General features: G+C 61.9%; 2 protein-coding genes and 1 non-coding gene across 6 annotated transcripts; 1 reads left to right on the top strand and 2 right to left on the bottom strand.

Moving 5' to 3' along the window:
* Positions 1 to 393: 393 nt before the first annotated feature.
* Positions 394 to 9,784, bottom strand: MED16 (mediator complex subunit 16). 4 transcript variants are annotated; one of them, XM_075543918.1, is made up of 15 exons: positions 9,649 to 9,784; positions 8,745 to 8,900; positions 8,074 to 8,181; positions 7,812 to 7,981; positions 6,609 to 7,040; positions 5,576 to 5,681; positions 4,891 to 5,046; positions 4,292 to 4,503; positions 3,712 to 3,918; positions 3,398 to 3,608; positions 2,889 to 3,022; positions 2,129 to 2,321; positions 1,589 to 1,805; positions 1,231 to 1,314; positions 394 to 1,026 (listed from the first exon to the last, which is right to left on the bottom strand). In XM_075543918.1, the coding sequence occupies exons 2-15, from the start codon at positions 8,875 to 8,877 to the stop codon at positions 900 to 902; spliced, it is 2,490 nt and encodes an 829-aa protein (XP_075400033.1). In that variant the 5' UTR covers positions 8,878 to 8,900; positions 9,649 to 9,784; the 3' UTR covers positions 394 to 899. The 4 variants fall into 4 exon arrangements, with proteins under 4 accessions (XP_075400033.1, XP_075400051.1, XP_075400042.1 ...); XM_075543936.1 differs by having other exon boundaries at positions 8,745 to 8,895; XM_075543927.1 differs by lacking the exon at positions 9,649 to 9,784 and adding an exon at positions 9,452 to 9,483.
* Positions 9,785 to 10,062: 278 nt separating this feature from the next.
* LOC142438144 (U6 spliceosomal RNA) lies at positions 10,063 to 10,169 on the top strand. The gene has a single exon (XR_012782574.1). It is a non-coding gene; the product is annotated as a U6 spliceosomal RNA (small nuclear RNA).
* Positions 10,170 to 12,772: 2,603 nt separating this feature from the next.
* R3HDM4 (R3H domain containing 4) lies at positions 12,773 to 21,881 on the bottom strand. Its single transcript, XM_075543906.1, has 8 exons — positions 21,758 to 21,881; positions 17,206 to 17,360; positions 16,595 to 16,719; positions 15,960 to 16,086; positions 15,336 to 15,421; positions 15,081 to 15,166; positions 14,935 to 14,990; positions 12,773 to 13,766 (listed from the first exon to the last, which is right to left on the bottom strand). The coding sequence occupies exons 1-8, from the start codon at positions 21,841 to 21,843 to the stop codon at positions 13,663 to 13,665; spliced, it is 825 nt and encodes a 274-aa protein (XP_075400021.1). The 5' UTR covers positions 21,844 to 21,881; the 3' UTR covers positions 12,773 to 13,662.
* Between the last annotated feature and the right edge of the window lie 570 nt (positions 21,882 to 22,451).

Below are 22,451 nucleotides of genomic sequence, written 5' to 3'. Positions count from 1 at the left end.
GGGGACGGATGCCCAGCACTCCGCAGCACGGACCGGCCTGCACGTCCTCCTGTGGTCTCTTCCACGGGGAGAATGAGAATAGACTACCACGCAGCAGGCCGCACACTGGGCCTGCCAGGCCTTTATGCCCCATCACCCGGAGGGCCCAGCGGCTTTAATCGGTTGGAGGGCATGTTGGTGCTGAAGGCTGACCACTGGGGAGGGGGCTGAGCTGCCAAAAAGGGGGTGGGGAGGGAGGGTGTATGGTGGCAGAGAAGCTGACACCTGCCCAGATTTCAGAGCCCCCACCCACCTGCCCCCGCCGCAGCAGGCCTGCCTAACACACAGTAGGTGCCCACCCCAGACAGACAGCAGGAGTGGCGAAGCAGGGGGAGAGATCAGACGGGCACTGGCTGCAAGGACACTGGGCAGGGTTTATGAGGCTGCATGTACCAGCCAAGCTGCCTAGTTTCATAACAGCCACCCAGCAGGGTGCTCAGGCACCACCAGGACGGCAGGTAGGGCCCCAGCCACTGCTGCTCAGACCCTTCAAGATAAGACACCTGGGCAACCCTGAGCTGGAGCCTGGGTTCCCCAGGCAGTCTAGGGAAATCTCTGTCCAGCCCAGAGCAAGATTAGTCACCACTTGGGTCAGGCGTCCTCAGGTAAGCGCTGTGGAGAACAGGGGGGTCCTCCCCACTGGGCGTCCACACATCCTCACTGCTCGGTCCAAGGTCTGAGGTGCCCCGCAGCCACATCTGCAAGGCCAGCTCTCTTCCTGTGTCAGGAGGTGGTGCCGGGGCGTGTAGCGGTAGCACCCAGGGCGGTGGCAGTGGCACGGGCTCGGTTTATAGAGCCAGTACATGGGGCTGCAGTGTGGAGCCAGGGCTGCCGGTGAAGGCTGCTTGCAGGGAGGCCCCTCAGGGGTAGCCGAGTCGCAGGCGCCTCCACAGCCCCCCACACAGGCAGTTCTTGATCCAGCGCTGCTCCCACTGCCTCACTGCCGTCGTCTTGTTGGGCGACTTGAGCATGGTCACGCAGCCACACCTGCAGCAGGCCGGCGGGCAACATGGGTAAGCCCGCTGGGAGACCCACTGTCCCTTGGGTCTGGGCTCTGCACTCCCCACGCTCCCAGGAGCACCGTCCAGGGCCACCACTTTACTCTGTTCACTGGCTCCTGAATGCAGGTACAGTCCTGCCCCATGCGGTGTGACCCATGGGGATGGGGACGTGCAGGTGGGAGGGGCTCACCTGGTGCAGGTCTTGCACTCCTCTGTGGGGTAGGCCCCCAAGTGCAGCCGGCGGAGGTGGTCGATCTTGGGCTGGCCTGGTGCTCTGGGTGGACAAAGAGGAGAGTGTGAGGGAGGCCACCGCCATGCGCCAGGCCTGGGCAGGACGTCTGCATGACAGCCCTTCCAGGTCTGTGTTCCGAGAACCCTGTGCAGGGGCCACTCCACCCACCAACACAGGGACCAGGCCTCGCTAAAGGCTGCCTGGAGCAGGGCCCGAGCCAACGGCTCTTCCTAGAACAGCCTCCTGCAGGAAGAGCTCACCCCAGGGTGAGAGGAGCAGTGGGCCAGCACTGATGAACCTCCTGAGTGGCACCCACCTGGCCAGGCCATCAAGCTGAGAGGCGGCAGCACTGCCTGGCAGCGTGGGCGCCCGGCCAAAGTGCAGTCGCAGGGGCTGCTTGGGCTGCAGGCGGCTGACGAGCCCGTCACTGACCGGCAGCCAGTCCAGACTGGGGATGAGCAGCTGGCTGGGCAGCAGGCAGCACTCATCCACCAGCGCCTCGTCCGGCTCACTTGTGGGGCCCTCGTCACGGCCTGCGGGGGCAGAGTCCAGTCCTCCCTCTGCCAAGTGCCTTTGACAAGCTCCCCCTTCTGGTCCCAGTCACCTCATTTGCCAATGGGGACCCACTCATTCATTTAAGATTCACTCAGTCACCCCGGGGACAGCAGTATGCCAGGGCATGGTCACGGCAGGAGTGAAGCACACAGGTGCCCCCTGCCAGCCTCCAGCCCCATTACTTGCTGCACCCAAGTGGACATGGCAGGCCATAAACAGAGCTGGTTTGACCAGCAAGGGCTTATTTTCTGGCGGGGGTGCCAGCAGGACTAGTGTTTTGGGAGGCAGTGGGGTGTCTTACAGCAGATCCAGAGCTTGGTGAGCAGCCGGAAGAGCAGGGACATGCTGTCCTGCGTGTCAGAGGTGGCCGTGTACACAGGCAGACAGCTGGGCTTCAGCAGGCCCCAGATGCGGATGACGACCATGAGTTCACGCAGGATGCCCAGCGAGGTGCCGTCCCGCAGGAAGCTGTGGCCAGGCCGCAGTGGGGAGCCCTGCAGGATGCAGGTACACACACACACACACACACACACTCATTTCTGCAGGTGGGCAGCGTCCCAGGTCTCCAAGAGGGGTCACTGTGGGACCCAGTCTCTGGAGTGTCAGTGGGATCCCCTAAGCTAGGGTCCTCACCTGGGGCTGACTGTGTCTGCAGCCCTCCCCTGCCTCCCCCCACCCCCACCCCACCGTCTGGGGATATTTGTGGTGGCCGCAACTCAAGAAAGAGCTACTGGACAGGTGGAGGGCCTGGGATGCTGCCCCACACCCCCAGTGCCCAGGGTGCCCGGCCCGAGAAGGACCCGTTGGGGCAAACTCGCTCAGACAGCGAGCAATTGCAGCTGAATGAGCAGTCACTCATGGTTACAGGTTGGGCTGCGATCCGAAAGGTTGGCAGTTTGAAGCCACCATCTGCTCTGTGGGAGAACGGCGAGGCTTTCTACTCCCAGGAAGAGTCAGCCTCTCAACTCACTGGGCAGATCCACCTGCCCGATGGGCTTGGTGTGAGTCAGCATGACTCTGCCTGAGGCCTCGAGGACACAAAGCCGGGTGGGGGCACGCACCTGGTTGGGCAGGCTGGCCAGCAGGTAGAGGACGAAGTCGCCCACCCACTGCAGGAGCTGCTGCAGAGCCTGGAGCGTGCTCATGTCCAGGACGAACTCTTCCGTCTTGAGATTGATCATCACCTTGTCAATGTCTGGGGGAGAGGGGCACTCAGCATACACACACACACTTACGCACACACACCCCTCACATGCACAAGCATCCCCCGTGCACGCATTGGAACAGACACACTCACCTCACCTAAACGCAAGCATGTTTTGCACAGGTACAAACATGCGTCTCATGTGAACATAAGAACATGCAGCCGTGTGCACGCGTAGGGACATGTGCACAAGGGTCCCTTGCGCATCTACAAACAGCAGTACATGTGCCTCATGCATGTGCGCACGCACATAACATGCAGACATCTTGTGCACTTGCACTAGTCTCATGCGGGCACACGCACAAACATACATGTTCACACACTCGCGGAGGCAGCGGAGGGAGGGCGGAGGGGGGCGGCGCCCACCGACATCGGCGATCTTGGAGCAGACCTCGGTCAGCCGGTCGCCGGGGCTCTTGTCGGGCGTGTTGAGGCAGTGGGGGCGCAGCAGCGACCTGAGTGTGGAGCTGATGGCGATGAGGAAGAGCTTGGCGTGGTAGTCGCAAACCCGCGTCACCGTGCAGGGCGAGAGCTTGCACAGCGACGCCTTCATGGCCAGGATGCGTGTGGACAAGACCTGGGGCCAAGAAGGCGACTCAGTGGAGAGAGCGGGGCTGCAGCAAAGGCGGGGAGAAGGCCACAGGCCTGCAGGGGGCAGTGGGTGCGGGCAGGGGCGGCACCTGCTGCAGGGCGGCGCTCTGGCGCGTGTACTCCTCGTGCAGCCTCTCGACCAGGCTCTGCACCATGGCCGGCTGCACGTGCAGCAGGATGTCCCACCAGTCGTAGCCGGTGACCATGCAGTACTCAAGCAGGAAGAGCAGGTGCTGCAGGGCCAGGGGCACCTCCAGAGGGTGGCCCATGGACGGCGAGATGCGCAGCATGTTCAGCTGGGGGCGGGCATGCACAGGGGAACGTGAGATGCCCACCTGGGGAATGGGCCTGGGGCAGAGCCTGGCCTCAGGCCATGTAGGGGGTGAAGCACAGGGGGGCTGTCTCAGGGTCCCAGGGCAGACAGTCCCCTCCCAAGGGTGAACCCGCCAGCAATAAGCCTGACCCGAGGTGTGCCCGCCACCGTGGTGAGGCCCTTGTAGAGGTGCCCAGGTGACGAGCAGCAGAGATGTGCGTGTGGCGGGGACCCTGTGGTGCATGTGAGTGGCTTGGGGAACTGGGAGGGTGCCCGCTGGCACAGTCACTTTTCAGATGAGGAAAACGGGGCTCAGAGGAGTGGGACCCCAGAGGGCAGGGCCGTGCAGGGCAGACCTTCCCGTGGTTGTCGATGCCCACGAGGGCCAGCGAGGTCCAGGAGAGCTGCATAGCCTTGAAGTGGACAGCGGGGCCAGTGGTCCGCGCCCGCTTGACAGCTGGCTCGTCGCCAGAGCGAGGCGCCGCGGAGCTGTAGAAGACCGCCATGGTCTGCAGGGACAGGCGGTGCACGATGTGGACGCTGCCGTCGTGGAAGGCCAGGGCCAGCCCTGGGGGGGCGAGGGCGGGACCGTGAGGCTCAAGGCACGGCAGGGTCTAGCACCTGCCCAACTGCCCACTCAGGGCTGCAGGGTGCCTGTGGGGCCATGGAGCATCTGCTGCCAGCAGTAGGGTGCCCTCCAAGCCACCCAGAGCCCACCACTCAGGGTCTGGCTGCTCTCCCCTCCCTTCCAGTAGCAGAGCCCCAAGGTCAGGGGAGAGGGGAGGAGGGAGCTCCTGACAGAGGCAAGGATCCTGCAGAGACCCAAGGCCCTGCTGGTTCTCGAGGGTCCAGGATGCTGACTGCTAAGGACCCCAGGAGGTGGCCGCCCCCCACACACAGGGCCCACTGCCGGCAGCCCCGCCCCATTGCTGCCCCGTCCCCAGCTCTGGCGTACCCAGGCCAGGGTAGAACTGGGTGTCGCTGGCCACCTTGAGGTCGGTGTTGGTGAGCGAGATGGGCAGCTTGGGCAGCGCCACGGCAGACACTCGGTCCAGGTCATTGGTGGCTGACAGGATCCGCCACTTGAGGATCATGGGCTGCTTGTCACCAACTGGAACAGGGTCAGCGCGTAAGAACAAGTCCAAACTTGGGTCCTGCCCAGTATCAGGGCGGCAACCAGGGACAGGACAGCTCAGTGCAGGGAGGCCAGTCAGGCCCACCCATAGGGCAAAACCTAAAGATGCTGAGCACACCAGGGAAGCCGGACAGGGATGGCAGGCCCACCATCACCTCATGGCCCCTCCAACCAGCCAGGGCCAGCCACGTCCTCTCAGGGAGCACCCCTGACGAACCAGAGGCCCTGATGGATCGTCCCACCCTACAGCTCAGGGGCAGGGAAACCACAGGGTTTCCTCTGGCAGGGGCTGGCCTGGGGTCGGGGGCAGGCCGTGCTGGGCAGGGTGCTGAGACCCCTGGAGTAGGAGCAGGTCAGTGGTGGGACCATGAGCAGGGTGATGGGGTCCAGAGGACAAGAGCAGGTGGTGCCCTGGGCAAGCGTTGGCACTCCCTGGGTCTGTGCCCTAGTGGACGAGGGTTCCCAGAGGGTTCCGTCAGAGGGGTGGGGGGAGGGGCATGCTCACCGACCGGGGAGATCTGCTGGAAGATGTTGTTAACTGGGAGACCCTCCTTCCGCAGCGACCAGCACTCCACCAGGCTGTGCGTCTGACTGGACGCACACAGCAGCACCTGGGGGGGGGGGTGAGGATGTGAGGGGGTCCACAGGGCGGCAGTGAAGGGTGTGCTGGGAACCCAGTCTGGCTTCAGCTGAGTCCCCGCATCCCCAAACAGGCTGGAGTGCCATTGGCAGTGGTGAATCAGGTTTAGAAAGGTTCTCTGCAGTCACTGGCTAACCCAGGGGACCTGGGCTGCCCTGAACACTGTCCTGATGGGAGGAAGAGGAGGGGAGGGGAGGGGACAGGCAGGACCAGCCACCATCTAGCGTCACTGCAGTGCCAGGCCTGGGAGTACTAGGGGCAGAGGCTGCGGGGGCACCCTCCTGCCCTGCCAACACCCAGCCTGATCCGGCCCCCACTGAGAGGTTGTGCCAATTCAGCCCCATTCAGACAGAGGTGGGTCCTGCACATTCAGACATGGGAGTAAGCCACAGGCCACCCAGGCCTTGTGATCTGAGTATCCTCATGGGCGGGAAACGCTTCTCCCTGGAGCCTCCAAGGGTCCTTTAGTTCTAGCTCCCTGAGATCCGGTCCTAGAGCCCTGGAGGCGGCTGGGCTAGGTGCTGGCTGCTAAACTGAGGCTGGCACTTCAAGCCTACAGGCCGCCCCGTGGGAGGGAGAAGGCCTCTGCTCCCTTACCGAGTTCTGGGTCCCTGAGCCCTCAGGGGCACCTCTGGGATGTCTTGTGAGGAGTCGCTCTGAGTCAGAACAGACTGGAGGATGGGGGTGGAGTCTCAAGACTGGTCTCCCCTCCCCAGGGGCCTCCTGACTTAGACTTGGGGGGCGGAGGAGCACAACTGCCCCCAAAGCGATGGCATGCAGGCCTTCCATGCCCACCCGCTACCAAGAAGCACACATGCTTGGGCCGGGAGCCACACACTCCTGTCTGCGGGATGGACACACGCATGCACACGCACCCACGGCCCCCCACGGTGCCCACCTGCTCGGACATGTCGCGGGCCAGGAAGTTGAGGTGGGTGATGGCGGGGCAGCGGCCCCTGCGGTTGGGGTCAGTGGTGCAGCGCATGAAGAGGGAGGGCAGGATCTCAGTGTCGATGCGGCACTTCTCGCTGACCACGCTCACGCACACCTTGTAGAACTGCACGGGCGACGCACTGCTGCCGTCCGCCGTGGCCACCACGATGTTGCCGCCGCCCGTGAAGGCGATGTCAGCCAGCGCCACACGGCCGCGCAGCCGGCACAGGCTCTCGGTAGAGGTTAGCACCTGCCCACTGGGCTTCAGCAGGGACACTGTGACCAGACCGCTGACCGTGACTGCGATCCAGCCCTCCATGGGTTTGCCGCCGAACAGGGTGAGTGATGGCGAGAACTTGACCCGGGAGAACTTCTCGCCGAAGCTGGAGGCGCCCGACTGTAGGGGGGTGGCAGGGGCCCAGGGTGAGACACCTCCCCATGGCTGCACCCAGCTAGAAGACACCACCCCCAGGACCCACCCGGCCTGCAGGGCCAGCCTTGCAGACTCTCCGTCTCCCCGTCCATGCTGAGTGGACACAGGCCCATGGGGCTCAGTGACCACGGGCAGGGCAGGGCTGGCCAGGGGCACGTAGTCCAGCTGGGCAAGGAGACTGAGAACCACCCCAGTCAACAGACGACGGTGCAAGGCAGCCACCAGTTCCTGAAGGAGATGTTACCGACGGGGAACCGGCGGGCTGCCACCCAGGTCGAGAGGCACAAACAGGCTTGCTGCGGGGGCTGGGCAGCAGGCCTCCCACAGCTGAGGTGGATGCTTTCGCCAGGGGAGCAGGCTCAGGAGGTGACATGCACAGTCCCCTTGGGCTTGCCAGTGACCCTGGTGCCAGTTCGGCCAACGTGCCACCAAGCCCCCCTCATGCTGGACAGGGACTCGAGGGGTTTGGCGTCCGGGTGGCTCCCACCCTTCAAGGTGAGGCGGCCGGGGAGAAAGACCACAACGTCCCCTGTGTGATCACAGGGTGGTCCAAATTCAGTTACTTGGGCAGCTCAGAGTAGCGGCCACCAGGCACTGACAGCTGGAGTGAACCCAGGGGAGGGCCTCTGCTCAGGGGGTGCCAGGGGAGGGAATCTGCTTGGGAAGTGCTGGGGGACTCTGCATAGGGTGGGGTGCCAGGGGCCGATAGCTGGACACACATGGGCAGCCACTCACCTTCTCCACGTGCAATGCCAGCTTAACTCCGTTGTGCAGCCAGGACAGGGCCACGATGGGGTCCCCCTCCACCAGGCTGCCCACCGGGCTCTCCCAGCTGTTAGCCAGGTGGTCGGACATGCTCCAGCACTTGATCTGCCCATCGGCGTCTGCTGACAGGAGCCGGGAGCCTGCGGGGGAGAGTCGTGTCAGAGCCTTCCTAGTGAGCCGTTCAGTGCAGGGTCCCGGGCGCAGGTGATGCTGGTGGTCGGGGCTTCCTCACCCGACTGGTCCCACTCCAGGCAGGTGATAGCCTCGCGGTGCTCAGAGTGGATGGAGTGCACATCCCATGGGTGCTCCGTGTCCAGGATGTGGATCAGGCGGGTCAGGTCTGCCACACAGGGCGGGGTGAAGTCAGTGGGCCCAGAGGGGCTGCCCACCCAAGACCCAGCTCAGAGACACCAGGGACACACCAGCGGACACGCCGAGGTGCAGGGAGGCAGGCAGGGACCCATGGCCATCTGTGGACAACCCTATTCTCACTAGAGGCCAGTCAGACGACAGACGCAGAGGAAATAAACAGGGCGCTGGCAGTGCTGCCGGCTCTCCCCCTAAGTGATTCTCTCCTAAACTAAGCTCGCCTTAAGCAGACAAGGGCAGCAGGGCTCGGCCTGGGGCCGTGCGCCTCAGAGCCTGGCAAAAGCCATACTGCAACTCCACTTCAGTGACCCACCGTGCCTGGGCCTCACTCGAACCCAGACAGGGGAAGGCTGAATTCACCCTTGTGCCTCATCCCACTGCACCCCAAGTTACAGGCAAGGAAATGGCAAACGAGCCAGCTCAGTGGCTGGTGGGTAAGGGGTGGCTCCAGGCCAGGGGCACAGTGGTCGGTGCTGTGCTGGGTAGGGTCCATGGTGGACGGCAATGGGTGGGGTTGGCGGTGGGCGGTGGCACCTTGGTCGTCCTGGCGGAGGTCGGTGGTGAAGGCGATGAGGTTGCGGCAGGACCAGGCGCAGGCCAGGGGAACGGACGGGCAGTGAGTGCTCTTGGGCCATTTCTCCCACTCACACACGTAGGCCAGGTCCATCCTGCTGGCTGGGCCCTTCTGTCCTGAGGGAAGAGGCTCGTCAGCCTGGAAGCCGGGGTCTGCTGTGTGCACTGGGCGTGGTGGGGCGGCAGTGAGGAGGGAGACGGCAGACCTCTAAGGGGAACAAGGGGCAGGCACAGCCAAGTGTCCTTCGTAAATAAGCAGGACCCCCGTTGATCACTGGAGCTCAGGCACCTTGGGTGTGGACTGTGGGGCTGGGGATGAATTAACAAAGCGGGGGGAGGATCTGCTCAGGAGGGGGGCTCTCAAGCGACATTCAGAAAAGATGGTTAACCCCAGAACTCGGCCAATGAGGGACTGGGGGAAGGGGCCTTGCAAACGAGAGGATGAAATGCTTGTGGAAGGGCTGGGAGGCGCGCCCCCGCACGATGGGACGAGACTGGTCCAGGCTAGTGATGGGCGAGAGCCTGTGCCCCACCCTCTGCCCCCTCACCCCACGCCTGACCCCAAAGCGTTCGCCCTCCAGTCCTCGCCCCCATCCTCCCCCTCCCCCCGCCGTGACCCGCAAGCCTTGGCCCCCGGTTGGCCTCAGGCTTCCCCCCAAAGTTCTGACCCCTTTCGCCACACGCCCACAGGGCGCCCCAGGCCGCCTACCCAGCACGCTTTGCGCCCGAGCCCCGCCCCCGCCCCGCCCCCGGGCCGCGAACCCTGGAGGCCACGCCTCGGGCTGCTTCACTGCGGTCCGCGCTCGCCGGAGCCGCGGACGCCGTCCGGACGCCAGGTGCTCAGTCGGGGCAGCCCCACGCTCACCTGGCACGCCGTGGACCAAGTCGATCGGGCGTCCGCGGCCTCCACTCGCGCTAACCCGCCGGCTCCGGCGCCGCCATCTTCCGCGGCACCAACGAGTCTCCAGTGCGGCGCCGCCGTTTCCCAGAGACTTGTGGGATGGCGGCGTCCCCGACTCCGCCCCCTGGCTCATATTTGCATAGGGAATATATTTGCATAGAGTTGATTCCCAGCAGCCACCGCAGTTATATTTTTCAGATTAATCGAACACTTTATCTACCTCAGTTGATACTTTAACACTTCAATTATTACGCCAGGTGTTGAGCTAGTTTCACATAAAGCATTTATAGACTACTAGAAAAATTATAACTAGTCACCCTAATTAAAAAGTTCTTTATTTATTCTACTATAAATACGCAGTGATGCGCCTTTGAGTTTGTGCTCGCTTCGGCAGCACATATACTAAAATTGGAACGATACAGAGAAGATTAGCATGGCCCCTGCGCAAGGATGACACGCAAATTCGTGAAGCGTTCCATATTTTGGTCCTGTTAACAATCCTCTTCCTGGAGGCATGATGGCTCCCCGATGGGCTGAGCTTCCTAGGACGGCAGTTCGGAACCACCAGCATCTCAATCCACGTGGCTGTCTGCTTGCCCGGCAGTTGCAGTCGTGGAAACACAGGAGCAGTTCTGCACTGCCCTATAAGGTCACAATGGGTTGGCAAGGACTGCCCCTCTCCCCACCCTCCAGGCGAAACCAGAGGCGCTGTTTCTTTCCCCAAACCTCATTCTCTTCCCTCCTGATGCGGTGAAGACTTCGTGTAGTTACAGGGGCTGGTGCACTATGTTCTAACCCAGACCCCGGGGCACCCCCAGATTCTGGCGTGTGCAAAGTGAGGCAAAGGCCCACACAGCTCCGAATGGGCCGCCTGAGACCCTGTCTGCACCGGAGCAGCCTGGAGGGGAGAGGTGCACCCACACTCCCCCGAGTACCCCAACTCCTTAGCCCATACCTGCAGGTCCCTGCAGCCAGCATTCTTGTCCCCACCCCGGGAACCACCTCTTCAATGTGGCTTATAAAATACTTAAGTTGCCCGTGCCAGATGTATCACACCCCACTAGAAGGAACAAGACTCCTCAGAGGAAATGAGCAATCCGTGGACAGGGCTGGACAAAATTCGGCAGGAGCATCTTGCCACGCAGGAAAGTCAGGTAATAATCAGTTAACAAGCCTCACAGTGTTGGGGTACCTGGAGAGGAGGCCGGAAGCACCCGGCAGCTCCCAAAGGAGGAGGTGGAATAACGAGCCACAAGCGACAGCAGTATTGTATGAGACAAAACCCCAAGTAGGAAGCAAATGTCCTTGCTTTTGTACTGCTAGAAATAGTGATTGTACACACAAAGAAACGGAGCCAGGCAGGCTGGGAAGGCGGCAGGAGTCTCCTGTCCCCGTGTCTGAAGTTAGGACGATTTTTAAGTATTGTCACCAGGCTCGTGGACCTTACCACACCTCGCACCTGGTTAACCTGTGGTGTATGACCACAGCCCACATCGTTTTTAATGCCACCCACTTCTAGGGAGACAGGTGAGGCTTTCTGCGGGGTACAGAGTCACAGCCTCAGACACCCACGGGCGGATCGGGGCTCTATGAGTCAGAAGGGGACAATGAGTTTTGTTTTCATGCGCAAGCATGATGTCCTCTCTGAAACTCCCATAAAAACGTCTCCTTTTGAAAAATAATAATAGGAGAGGGAGGGGGGAAATGAGGAGCTGACACCAAGGGCTCTAGAAAGAAAATGTGGTGAAAGTGATGGCAGCCAATGTACAAGTGTGCTTGGCACAGTGAGGGATGTACGGATTGTGATGAGAGGTGTACGAGCCCCCAATAAAATGACTTTACAAAAAGGAAAAACAAATGCCTCCTTTTCCCTTGTTCAGGGGCATGTTGCCTTAGGCCCCTGCATGTCTCCCCATGTCCCATGCCAGGGGCTTCTCTCACTGATAAACCTTTCTGTGGGTGATCCTTCCTGAGCCGGGGTGCTAGTTTGAGTACTTTAAAGAACCAAATCCACAGAAACTTATATGTATAAGAGAGAGTTTTAGATAAAGGGTAAGTGCACATCAAGAAAACATCCCAACCCAGTGCTACCCAAGCCCACAAGTCCAACATTAATCCATATGTCTGATGACAATCCACAAAGTCCTCCTCCATCTCACAAAACACAAGCAATGACGCCGACTCCAAGGAGGAAAGCCAAATCAGTGAATGTGTAAGCATCTCAGTGCTGACAGGGGTCTCCACACGGCTGCTCCAGCACCCAGGGCTGCATCGGGGTAGGTCTATGTGGCTTCTCCTCAGGGATCTCTTGCAGGAAGTGAGCCTTGCCAGCTGAAGCAGGGAACTGGCTAAGGCAGCTGCACCCTGGTCTGACCATCACAAAGCAAGAGACCCGAGAAATGGAAAAGCGAGGCTCACGGAGCCATTTATCTCTCGGCCCTTCAATTAACCCCACATGTTTATTGGTCAGGTTGGCATAGTAAACATTAATTATCTCAGCTGGGAAAGAACTTCCCATCAGAAGCAAGGGGAGACAATCTCTTCTCCCTGTAGAATTCCAGATAATGGTGTGGACCCTGCACCCGCTGGCCGCTCAGTGTGGATGTCCTTGTAAAGGGCACAGCTGGGAAGGCCACAGTGGGTCACTGTGGTTCCCCAGACAGCCCTGTTCCAGGAGCTGAAAAACTTGGGGTGACAGGCACACCCAAACTGTCCCTACACTGGGAGGGGCAGTGTTCACAGACTACTCCCAACACCTCCCTGTCCAAATTATTTTGGGTGGGGAACCAAAACACCAAACTCACTACAAAATTATATGAAATTTCAGTGGGAAATAAAACTGGCCATAAAGTGTAGCCAAGTGCTCTTCTGTGTCAGGGCACCTGCTTCAGGCCAGGGATTTGCCTGCGTCGATCATCTTAGTAATTATCCAGCCCACTCCCGCGGTTCATTTTGGGGAACTGACTCACCTGGGGCCACGTGGCTGAAAGGAGGTGGAGGAATTAGAACCTAGGTACCTGAGAGATCAGCTGCCCCGTGGGTCCCAGCTCCGTGCCCCGCCCTCTCCAAAGAAAGAGACGCGCAGCCCGAGGGCAGAGCACCAGAAATTTATTACACCCTTCACTTTCCCCAAAGCACAACAAACTACACGCAGGGGGAGGTCCCCAGCACTGCTCTCTCAGCTCAGGGCAAAGACCTGAGGCAGGCTGGGAGGGAGAGGGGATGTGGCGGGCACAGGGGTTTCAGGGGGCGGAGCTTCTGGCTGGAAGTCCGGGGGCCCCAGTAATGAAGGGGAAGGAGGTGGGGTCAGGGGCGTGAGGGTGGGACACTAAAGATGCCCCCACGCCACACAAGCAAACCACATCTACCAGAAGGCACCAGGCGGGCGCGCTCCAAAAAGAGGGTGGAACCAGCCCTTAATGCGCAGCTCCAGGCCTGGGTTTGGGGGCCCATGCACACACACGCACACGCACACGCACAAACACTAGACATGCTCCTGGGGCGGCAAGGCGTGGGGCCCCACAGCCCCTCAACCCCAACAAAGCTGGGTGGGGGCTGGACGGAGACCCTCCCGGTTTCTGGGGGTCGGGGGTGGGCAGAGTTTCAGCTCTCCCGCTGAGACGGGAAATTTAAAATCTACAACAAATCACGTCGAAATCCTTAAAAGGGATTTTAAAAAACCCAGCATCTCCCTTCTCGCCCGAACTTCAGGAAGAAGCCGAGCAGAGAAGCAACTCGGAGGCGTCCAGGCCAGGTCTCCCCACCCAAATACGAGTCCCAGAGCAGGGAGCTCCAGGGCCACTGGGAAAGGGGGTGGGGTGGGAAGCTAGGTCCAGCCACTAGCCCTTATGGAGCGAGCTGGTGGGGGTCGGGTAGGCAGAGGAGAGCGGGATTCCGGGATGAATTCTAAAACAAGGGCAAAATCATTTCAGCAGGGGGAGGGCTGGGCCGGGAGGGGTGGGAGTGGGGGGGCTGCCATCAGCTGCGCTGCTCCAAGTAGGCGGACAGGAGCAACCCAGGTGGCAGAAAGTCCAGGTGTCGGTTGCTGACTTTCATCTGTCGCTTGCCCTCCAGGTCCGCACCTGGATAGGGGGTAGGGGTGGGGGGTGGCGAGAAGGAAGGGGCTGTCAGAATCACAGGCAGACAGCTGGGGGAGGGGAGGGTCCTGCTGCTGCTTTGGGGGTCCTCGGGAGTAGAAGTGTCTGTGACCATACCCTCACTCATTCTGTCCATAATCCCATTACACAAGTCCTGGGGGGGGGGGGCGTGTACCAAGGTCAGAGCACTGGACTGCACACAGGTCAGCGGTTCAACGCCCCCAGAGACTCTCAGAGGAGCAAGTTGAGGCTGTCTGCTCTCGTACAGACGGACTACCTCAGAAACCCCAGACAAGGTCCATGTGAGTCTGCATCAACTTGGCCCGTGGGTTTTCTAGGTCGGGATTTGCCCCATTACACAGATGGGGAAGCTGAGCCCCACACAGATGCTGACCGTGGAGCCTCACCCACGTTCTCTGGCCTCTAGCCTGGTCCCTTCAAGGAGGCAGCCTCCACCGCTCTAAAGCGTCCAGCACCTGGAGGGCATGCTGGCCGCCTCATCTCCCCCCACAAACCGAAACTCTCTCAGCCCAACCCATGACCCTCTCCTCACGCCACCGCAGCATGACTCCCACAAGAGAGGTCCCCCAGCCAAACCTCTGCACCGAGTCTGCAGGAACAAAGGCCGGGGTGGGGGCTCCCTCATCAGCCCGCCTGCCTGCTGAGGGAACAGAACGCAAGAGGAACTATCCTGGGGTTGCCATGGAAACCGTTTCCCCAGCAACTCCAGGCAGGAGAATGTGGCGTGGAGGAGGACCAGGCGTGGGGAGCCGGAGCCAGTCAGGGCCTTTGAGGCCCTCACTGGGGCCAGTCTCGAGATACCCTGTGCAGAGTGGGGGCCAGGCCAGCAGGGGGGCTTGTTCTTCCTAGGGGGGACACAGAGGCAGTATTCTGACTACACCATATACCCCAATAATTCTGAGCCCAGTGAGGCACCTCACCACCCCAAAGCATCCTGAGCCCCCACCCTGAGACTGTGGCCTGAGAGGGGCCTGTGTCCGGCTGTCCAGCTCTCTGCACTGCGTCACTGCATGGGGCCACACTGACAAGGGCTGTGGCCAGCTAAGTGCATTCAGTCCCAGGACAGGGAGCCAGCCTTCCGCTGGGTGCCCAGACCCCGAGTGACCTTCGCCCAGGCCCCCCAGACACTCACTGGCTGAGACGAGGTCCATGTACTGGCAGATGGCGTGCAGCAGGAGCCGCTCGAAGCTGCAGGAGGAGGGGCGGTGAGCACGCAGGGCCTGCAGCCTGGACTGAAGCCCCTAGTGCGCACGCACCCACCGCCTGCCCGCTGCTCACCTGCTGTCCAGCATGGCCGTGTAGACCGCCTGGGGGGACACTGAGAAGAAACTCAGTAGACGTTCCTCCCAGCTCTCCAGCGTCTCCTGTGAACAGACCCAGAGGTCACGCCCTGCCCTGGCTGGGCGGCCCCCAATGCTGACCGACCAGGAGACGCGGCTTTGCACTCCTGTGAACTTCTACTCACTCTGCAATACCCACCACCGCTGCCCTCACCACTCCCATCTCAAGTCCCGCGTGGTGCACAGCACTGACCATGGGGATGCGGCTCCGCTTGAGGATGGCGCGCAGGCGCCTGCTTATGCGCTGGAAGCACTCCCGCGGGCTGTAGGTCGGGTCCTCTGCAAGAGGCCAGGACAGGCTGTCCAACCAGGCTCCACCCCATCTGCTCCAGCACCCCCAATACCGCACGGGCCCGCCTCCAGTCCCTTCTGTATCTACCCCCACACCAGAGCCTAGCTCTCTCACCCCAACCCCACCCACAGATTTCAAGGCGCCACCCCTGGCCCCCAGGTCCCGCCCCAAACCCCAGGTCCTGCCCACAAACCTCATGGCTCCACCCCACGATTTCACTGTGCCACCTCAGGCCCCGCCCAACCACCATGGCCCCACCCACAGATCTCACGGCTCCACCCCTGTCCCCCTCTGTGGCAACACCTAGGCCCTGCCCCCGCACAAAGCTCCGCCCACAGGTCTTAAGACTACCCCTGGTCCTCTTGGCTCACCCCAACCCCGCCCACAGACCTCAAAGTTCCCACCCTTAGTTGTCCTACCTCCAGACCTGAGGCCCCGCCCCATCCATCCTGGCCCCGCCCACAGACCTCATGGCTCCACCCCCGGCTCCCACAGCCTCCACACTGAGGCAGGGCCTCTACGCACCTCGTCTCTCCTCCCCGCGGCAGGGCCCCCTCTTCCTCTGCTGAGCCTTGCTCCTGGCCTCTTCCTCCAGGTAGCGCAGCACCCGCTCCTGCTCCTCCCCGGAGCGGTTCATGAAGTCGTTCCAGACCTGGAAGAGAGGCCGGGAGGATGGCTTCCATCCAATGGACCTCCATGTCCCCGTTCGCCAAGGGGACACACTGTCAGGAGAGGTGCCTAGTGGGCGAAGGGTCCGGACCGTGAAGTCCCGGGGAAGAGCCCCGGCCATGGGTGACATCGCTTCTGGGTCTGCACATTCATCCCTATGGGTGAGTGTGGGTGAGCAGAAGGTGCCAGGTCGGCTCCTAGGGGTGACGCGTAACCGCAATGTATAATCGCAAGCTCAGCAGTTCGAGTCTCACCAGCGGCTGAAGGAGGAAGGTGAGGCCTTATGCTCCCTTAAGATTTATAGCCTCGGAGGCCCACAGGGCAGTTCTATGTGGAGTTGGGGGTTTTCGTTTGCTTGTTTTGTGATGATCACCAGTATTGGGGGGTCCTGGGGGTTCTGGCCTGGTCTGAGGACCCAGGGCAACTGACGTGGCAGTAGAGGTGGGGGCCTCATGAACCTGGACGGTGGAAATGAGGGGTACGGGGCCTACCTTGACATAGGTCTCATTGTTGCAGGCTTCAGCAAAGATTCCGGGGGCTGCAGGGGGCACCAGGTCCCCCTCCTCCAGGCCAGGAGTACCTCCATCAGACTCCAGCAGCGTCAAGAGGTACTGGGCTGGGTAGAAACAGGATTCCTGGGTCATAGGGTCTCCATGGACACCCACAAGTCATGCTTCTCCCCTCTCAAATCCCTTGCCTGCTCCCCCCCAACACCCCCTCCCCAGGCTTTTGCTTGTAGATCTTCCAAACTCTGGCTAACCACTTACTCTGTACATCAGCTGCCCCTCCCAGAATGCACAGAAACCATACAGCCTCTAGCATGCCTTCAATCTCCTGCTGGCTTGTAACACTCTTATACGTCCTGCAAAGCCCTGGCTTCGATGCCCGAGAGCTCTCTGACCTGACCCTGACTTTGCAGAAAGAGCGGTCCCTGTACCTGACTGGGTTGTCTGCCCTACCTCTCTACGTTCCCATCTTTGCCCAGCTCAGGGCTAGCAGCACTGTGAGGCAAGCTGCCCTACCCTGACCCAGGAGCCCCACTACCACCACCACCAGAAGCCCCCCCACCCCTGCCCCGGGAGCCTCCCCGCCCCTGGCTCACTGTTCTCCAAGCGCTGGAGGCTCTTCCGGCCCTTGGCCTTGGGAACAAGGTCTGAGTTGCGCACAGCTTGATTGATAAAATGCTGCTTCCTTTTCGAGGCTGAGAACCTCTTCACATGGGAGCTGGCCAGAGCGGGCAGGCAGCTTGGCAGGGGCCTGTGGGCCGGGAAGAGGGCAGTCCTCAGGGTCCCAAGCCAGAACCCCACCATAGCTAAGACTTGCTTGCTGCCCCCCAGTGATGGGAACTCACTCCCTCCTGTGTGCCTAGTTCCAGACCCTTAAAATCTTCATTTTTGTCTCATGCTCACAAAGTGGGGGCGTGTCCCCTATCCGTGACAGGTTAGTTAAGCCCAGCACAGAGTGGGCAAGACATCTGTGTGAAGTCACAGGGCTGGCATGTGCTAAGGCAAGCTGATCCCATCTGTCCCAGCCCCTCTCCCCACCCCACCCCACCCCATCCCTTTATTTCTGGCCAGAACAAGGCCCTGGCAGCTAATCCACCCTCCTTGGAGGGAAGGGCTCTAATTGTGGAGAGAGATTAGAAGACATGGCTGTGGCAGGGGACCCCTGCAGGTACCTCAAGAGCCAGGCCACAGGCAGCATGTGGGAAGCCACAGGGAGCATCTAGGTTGGTAACTTCCCCACAAAGATAAAGGCCCAGGCTGCCGGGTCAGCTGCCACCGGCTCCTGAACCAGGGGCTACAGATACCAGTCCCCAGTGCGTTCACCGGCCCTGACATAGTTGGATCCGCAAAGGGTCTGGGGTACCGGGACCCGCCATTGCCTAGTGCCCTCCCCAGGAGGCCAAAGTGGAGATCCCTACTCCTGGGTGTGTCCCTGAGAGCCAGGCGGACCAGTCCACGCAGACCGTACCCATGCCCACACCGAACTGCTCACACTCGCCAAGTGCCTATAGGTGGGCAATGACTAAACAAGGGCTAACCCTGCCACACAGGGAGCGTCACCCAAGGACAGTCATGACGGGGGGCGGGGAAATCCCTCAAAATAGCCACGCTCACTGCTGCAGACCCCCATAGAACAGGTCAAACCACTGTCACTCTTTATAGGAGTGGCCAGTCTCGTCTTCCTCCCTCGGAGTGGCCGGTGGATTCAAGCTGCGCACAAAGCCTCACCCACTCGGTCACCTGGCTGGCCTTAGCCGTTACCCCAAACTCACTGCCACTGAGACAATTCTGATGCACCGCGACCCGACCCTGTGCGCAGGGTAGAACTGCCCCTATGGGTTTCCAAGCCTGTGCCTCTCTAGAGAGCCTCATCTCACGAGGAGCAGCCAGTGGGTTTGAACCCCTGACCCCGGGGATCCTCCGATGTAAAGAGTCCTGCAGCCTCAGATCAGTGTTCTGTATCTCAAGCTGCTGAGAGCCTGAGGCCGAGCATGGCGAGGCACGGCACAGGTGCCCGTCCCTGAAGTCCAAACCGGTGCAGACACCACTGAGAGGCAATGCGCACGCATGCGCCTGCATACCCAAGTGCACGTGGGTAGGGGGCACGCAGGCAGAGGCACAGTGTGGCTTCAGCCCAGAGTCAGGCACTGGGCTCTCCCAGAACCAAGCCGGCTGGGGACAGGAAAGCCAGGGAGGAGTGGGGATGAATGAGAGCCATGCTGGGGCTGCCAGTCCATGAGAGAGCGATGTTTGGAGAACGACTAAGGACAAAGGAAGAAAAAGGGAAGTCGCTGCAGGTGCCTGTGGGTCTGAGAGGGACGCCGGGTACCTGGAGCAGCCAGACACCCCCTCAGTCTCAGCTGCTGTGTGCTTGGGTCCCTCTCCCACGGGGAACCCACCTTCTCGCCACACTGGTCTCTCTCTCTCTCATCGCCCCACAAGGCAAGGACTACTGTTCTGAAACCCATTTTGCAGGTCTGGAAACCGAGGCACCAAGAGATGACGTCTCTGCCCAAGTTTCCACAGTTGCTGGGTGCCATGAACAGGGTGGCTGGGGCAGGACACGGTAGCCATGGCCAAGGCCCACAGCAACAATGGGCACCGATTGAGCCCCTCAGAGGGCGGCCTGCCCAGCTTGCACCCACCCTCAGCTAAGATTGGCCTCTGGGAGCTCCAGTGCCTGGTCCCCAGTCCTCCCTCCCCCCCCCCGCAGGACGAAGGCCACATGCCTGCTGGGGCAGATAAGAGGAACTGTGTCACTGTGTCAGCATAGGGTGGGGTCTTCACAGCAGGTCCCTGGCCATGCCCCATTTTACAGATGGGCCCTGAGCTCTGACACTCAGGGGTCTGTCTCTCTGGTGCTAGGAATCAGAGGGCAGCAGATTTGAACTGCTCACCTCACATCATAAGGCCATCCTGCTTCCCTTGTGAGTCCTAAGCAGGAGTCCACTCTGGACCTCGGTCTGCCCTCCTGGCACTCAGGGGAAGACCCTAGAGGCCCAGCCTGCTCGTCCACCCACAGACTCATGAGCACCTCGCTGAGCACTGGAAAGGGAGTCCCACCACCAATCCTGCTGGGCTCCGAGGCAGGGGGCAGGGAGCCACCCACTGCCAGTCCAGACCCAGAGGTGGCAGGATGGGGCCGGGCACAGGGAGCCACTTGTCAGCAGGCTGGAGTCAGGCTGGCAGTGCCAGGGGATGTGTAAACAAGCTTATCCACTCAACAACACCCGTCTCACTCCTCCCTCTGGCTCAGTCAGCCCCACGGCCCTCCCTGGGCCTGACTCACGGACCAGCCTGGGCCCTGGCCCCCAGCTCGGCCAAGAACACAGCTTCCTGGAGCAGCCACCTCTGGTGGGCTTCCACTGACACCCCTCACAGAAATCAGCTCCCACTGTCTGTTGGCTGAAAGGATAGCTAACCTGCTGACAACTCCCACTTGAACTCAAGCCTGAGAAGACCGCCAGGGCACAGGGACCACCCACCCTGGGGACTGTCTCTGGTGACCTCAGAGTCCTGCTGAGACCACAGGTCTGGCCAGGGGCAGCCCTTAGCCAGAGCCCAAGCCTGGGGTGTGGGAAAGTGGTGGCAGCACCCAGGGCAGCGGCTGGGGGCTCCGGAGGGCTGGCCATCCTTTGGTGTCTCAGCTCTGTCCCCTGTGAATTTTGCTGCTGCACCTCTTACACCTGGCCAGGCTTCCTAGGCACACACCCAGGGGAGGGGCAAGAGGGAACCCACTTCCCGGAGCAGGAAACAGGTTGCAGAGCGGAGGTGACTCAGCCAGCTGGCTGGCTGGGGGAGGCCTGGGTTATCAGCACCCCCTAGGACAAGGGGAGGGGCCCATGGAGCATTCCAAGGCAGGTCTGTCTGGCCGGAGACTATGTAGCCAGCACACACTTGGGGGATGGAGGGACAAGGGACACAAGGGGGCCGTAAGTGTGACGTGAGCATGTGGCGGCCACACTGCATCTAAGCACGGATACTTTGCACACCTGCCCACTTGTGCTGGGTGTTTAAAAAACCCAAAGAGAAGCTAGGGGCAGGGGGCAGGGGTAGGGCCTACCCAGGGTACACCCCACCTCGGGGGACTGGAATTTCCCCTAAAAGAGACTTTGGTTCCAGATGCCCATGGTGTTGGGGGACCCACAACGTCTCGGGGGGAGGGGAGTGGTGTTAAAAATGAAGTCCTATTAACAAAAGCCCCAGTGGCACAAGTGCACAGACAGAGCTAACCCAAAGCCCAGGGTTCAAACCGACAGGGCATCGTCTGGTGCACCCACAAGGGTGACAACAGAGAAAAGCCCTCCAGGCCAGTTAGAGGCTGTCTGGGTTGGGATGAGGGGGGCACTGTGACTCAGAAAGGGTCCCACGGCCCCTAAGGACAAGCTCACAGCTGTGCAGAAACAAGGAGCTCTGTTTACAGGACCGACAGGAACCTACGAAGAGAAAGTGTAGAAAACACGTTGAGATGTTTACACTGAATCATTTGCCCACACCTCCCAGCAGCCGTCACTGGAGCTCAGAACAACTCTGGCACGCACGGTGTGAGGGGCGCCTTTTGCAGGGAGGGAGACTGAGGCACAGCCAACGTGGACGATACGGGGGAGGAGAGGGACGGAGAGGCCAGGCAGCCGTGCTGGGGGGTCCTTCCCACCGGCCCCCACAAGCTGGGTTAAAGGGCTAGACAGCCCTGGGGAAACAGCATATGGTCCCGCCCCGCCCCTGTAATCTGGGTGTTGACTCAGAAGAACAGCGAACGGGCGGGCGGGCGGGCGGTCTACCCAGGAGCGGACTGGTCACTCGAGATGGGTGCGGAGGGGCTGGGGGCACCCCCACCCCAGATTAGGCAGCGAGTAGCGAACTGTCTGACATCACAACATATTTGAGGCTAGAACCCCGCGGGTAAAGGCCCCCAGGTGGGTGGACACCCCCCTACACACACACACACACCCCCACACACATCCCGGGGGATGGAAAGGCTAATGCGGGGCGTGCACCCCCCCCCAGAAACCGGTGGGCTGCTGTCGCGCCCTCGGGTGACCCCCGCCCCGGAGATGACCCCTCCCGGGAGGTAAACTGAGGAAGGGGGCCGGGTCCTGGCTGCGGGTGCAGACCGGGCGGGGGTCCCCGCCCGCCGCCCGCGCTCACCGTATGCGCCGCCCGCCTGGGGAACCCCCCGCCGCCGCCGCCGCCGCCGCCTCCGCGCCGCCCTCCGGCTCCTCCAGCGCCACCATGGCACGGCCGCCGCCGCCGCCGCCGCCCGGCAGGGCCTGGGGCCGAGCAGGAAGTGACGGCCGCGGGGGCGGGGCTCGGGACGTGGGGGGCGGGCCTCGGGGGCGGGGCGGGGCTCGGGACATGGGGGCGGGCCGCGGGGCGGGGCTCGGGCCGCGGGGCGGGGCTCGGGACATGGGGGCGGGCCGCGGGGCGGGGCTCGGGACGTGGGGGCAGGCCGCGGGGGGCGGGGCGGTCGGGCGCCGGGGGCGGGGCTCGGGACGTGGGGGGCGGGCCTCGGGGGCGGGGCTCGGGACGTGGGGGGCGGGCCTCGGGGGGGCGGGGCGGCCGGGGGCGGGCCGTGGGGGGCGGGGAGCGGGGCGGGGAAACTGAGGCGCGCTGGCGGGCAGGGGGAGCGGGGCGGCCGGGGGCGGGACTCGGGCCGCGGGGGGCGGGGCGGGGAAACTGAGGCGCGCTGGCGGGCAGCGGGAGCGGAGGACGGAGATACGGAGGAAGGGAGTCGGGGGCGCCCAGGGCAGGGTGGTGACTGCAGAGGAGACTAAGGGCCGGCGGGCGTGGGGCGGGGGCGCCGCAGCTGGAATCCCCCAGGGAAGCGACGTTCACCAGGGGA

The sequence above is a fragment of the Tenrec ecaudatus genome, chromosome 1 (genome assembly GCF_050624435.1).
Source record: "Tenrec ecaudatus isolate mTenEca1 chromosome 1, mTenEca1.hap1, whole genome shotgun sequence".
NCBI lineage: Eukaryota > Metazoa > Chordata > Mammalia > Afrosoricida > Tenrecidae > Tenrec > Tenrec ecaudatus.
The sequence above is the reverse complement of the archived record's forward strand: the minus strand, read 5'-3'. Positions and strand labels throughout refer to the sequence as shown.

Excerpts from the sequence above, each read along its gene's own strand:
- MED16 (XM_075543918.1), bottom strand. The coding sequence starts at position 8,877 with ATGGACCTGGCCTACGTGTGTGAGTGGGAGAAATGGCCCAAGAGCACT. Across the intron at positions 5,047-5,575 it reads CCAGCAGATCTCCCCGGTCG|TTGGTGACAAGCAGCCCATG; the intron begins GTGAGCATGCCC and ends ACCCTGTTCCAG. Across the intron at positions 1,806-2,128 it reads CACCAAGCTCTGGATCTGCT|GCCGTGACGAGGGCCCCACA; the intron begins GTAAGACACCCC and ends CTGCCCCCGCAG.
- R3HDM4 (XM_075543906.1), bottom strand. The coding sequence starts at position 21,843 with ATGGTGGCGCTGGAGGAGCCGGAGGGCGGCGCGGAGGCGGCGGCGGCG. Across the intron at positions 15,422-15,959 it reads CCGCGGGGAGGAGAGACGAG|AGGACCCGACCTACAGCCCG; the intron begins GTGCGTAGAGGC and ends GGCCTCTTGCAG. Across the intron at positions 13,767-14,934 it reads CATGGACCTCGTCTCAGCCA|GTGCGGACCTGGAGGGCAAG; the intron begins GTGAGTGTCTGG and ends CCCCCTATCCAG.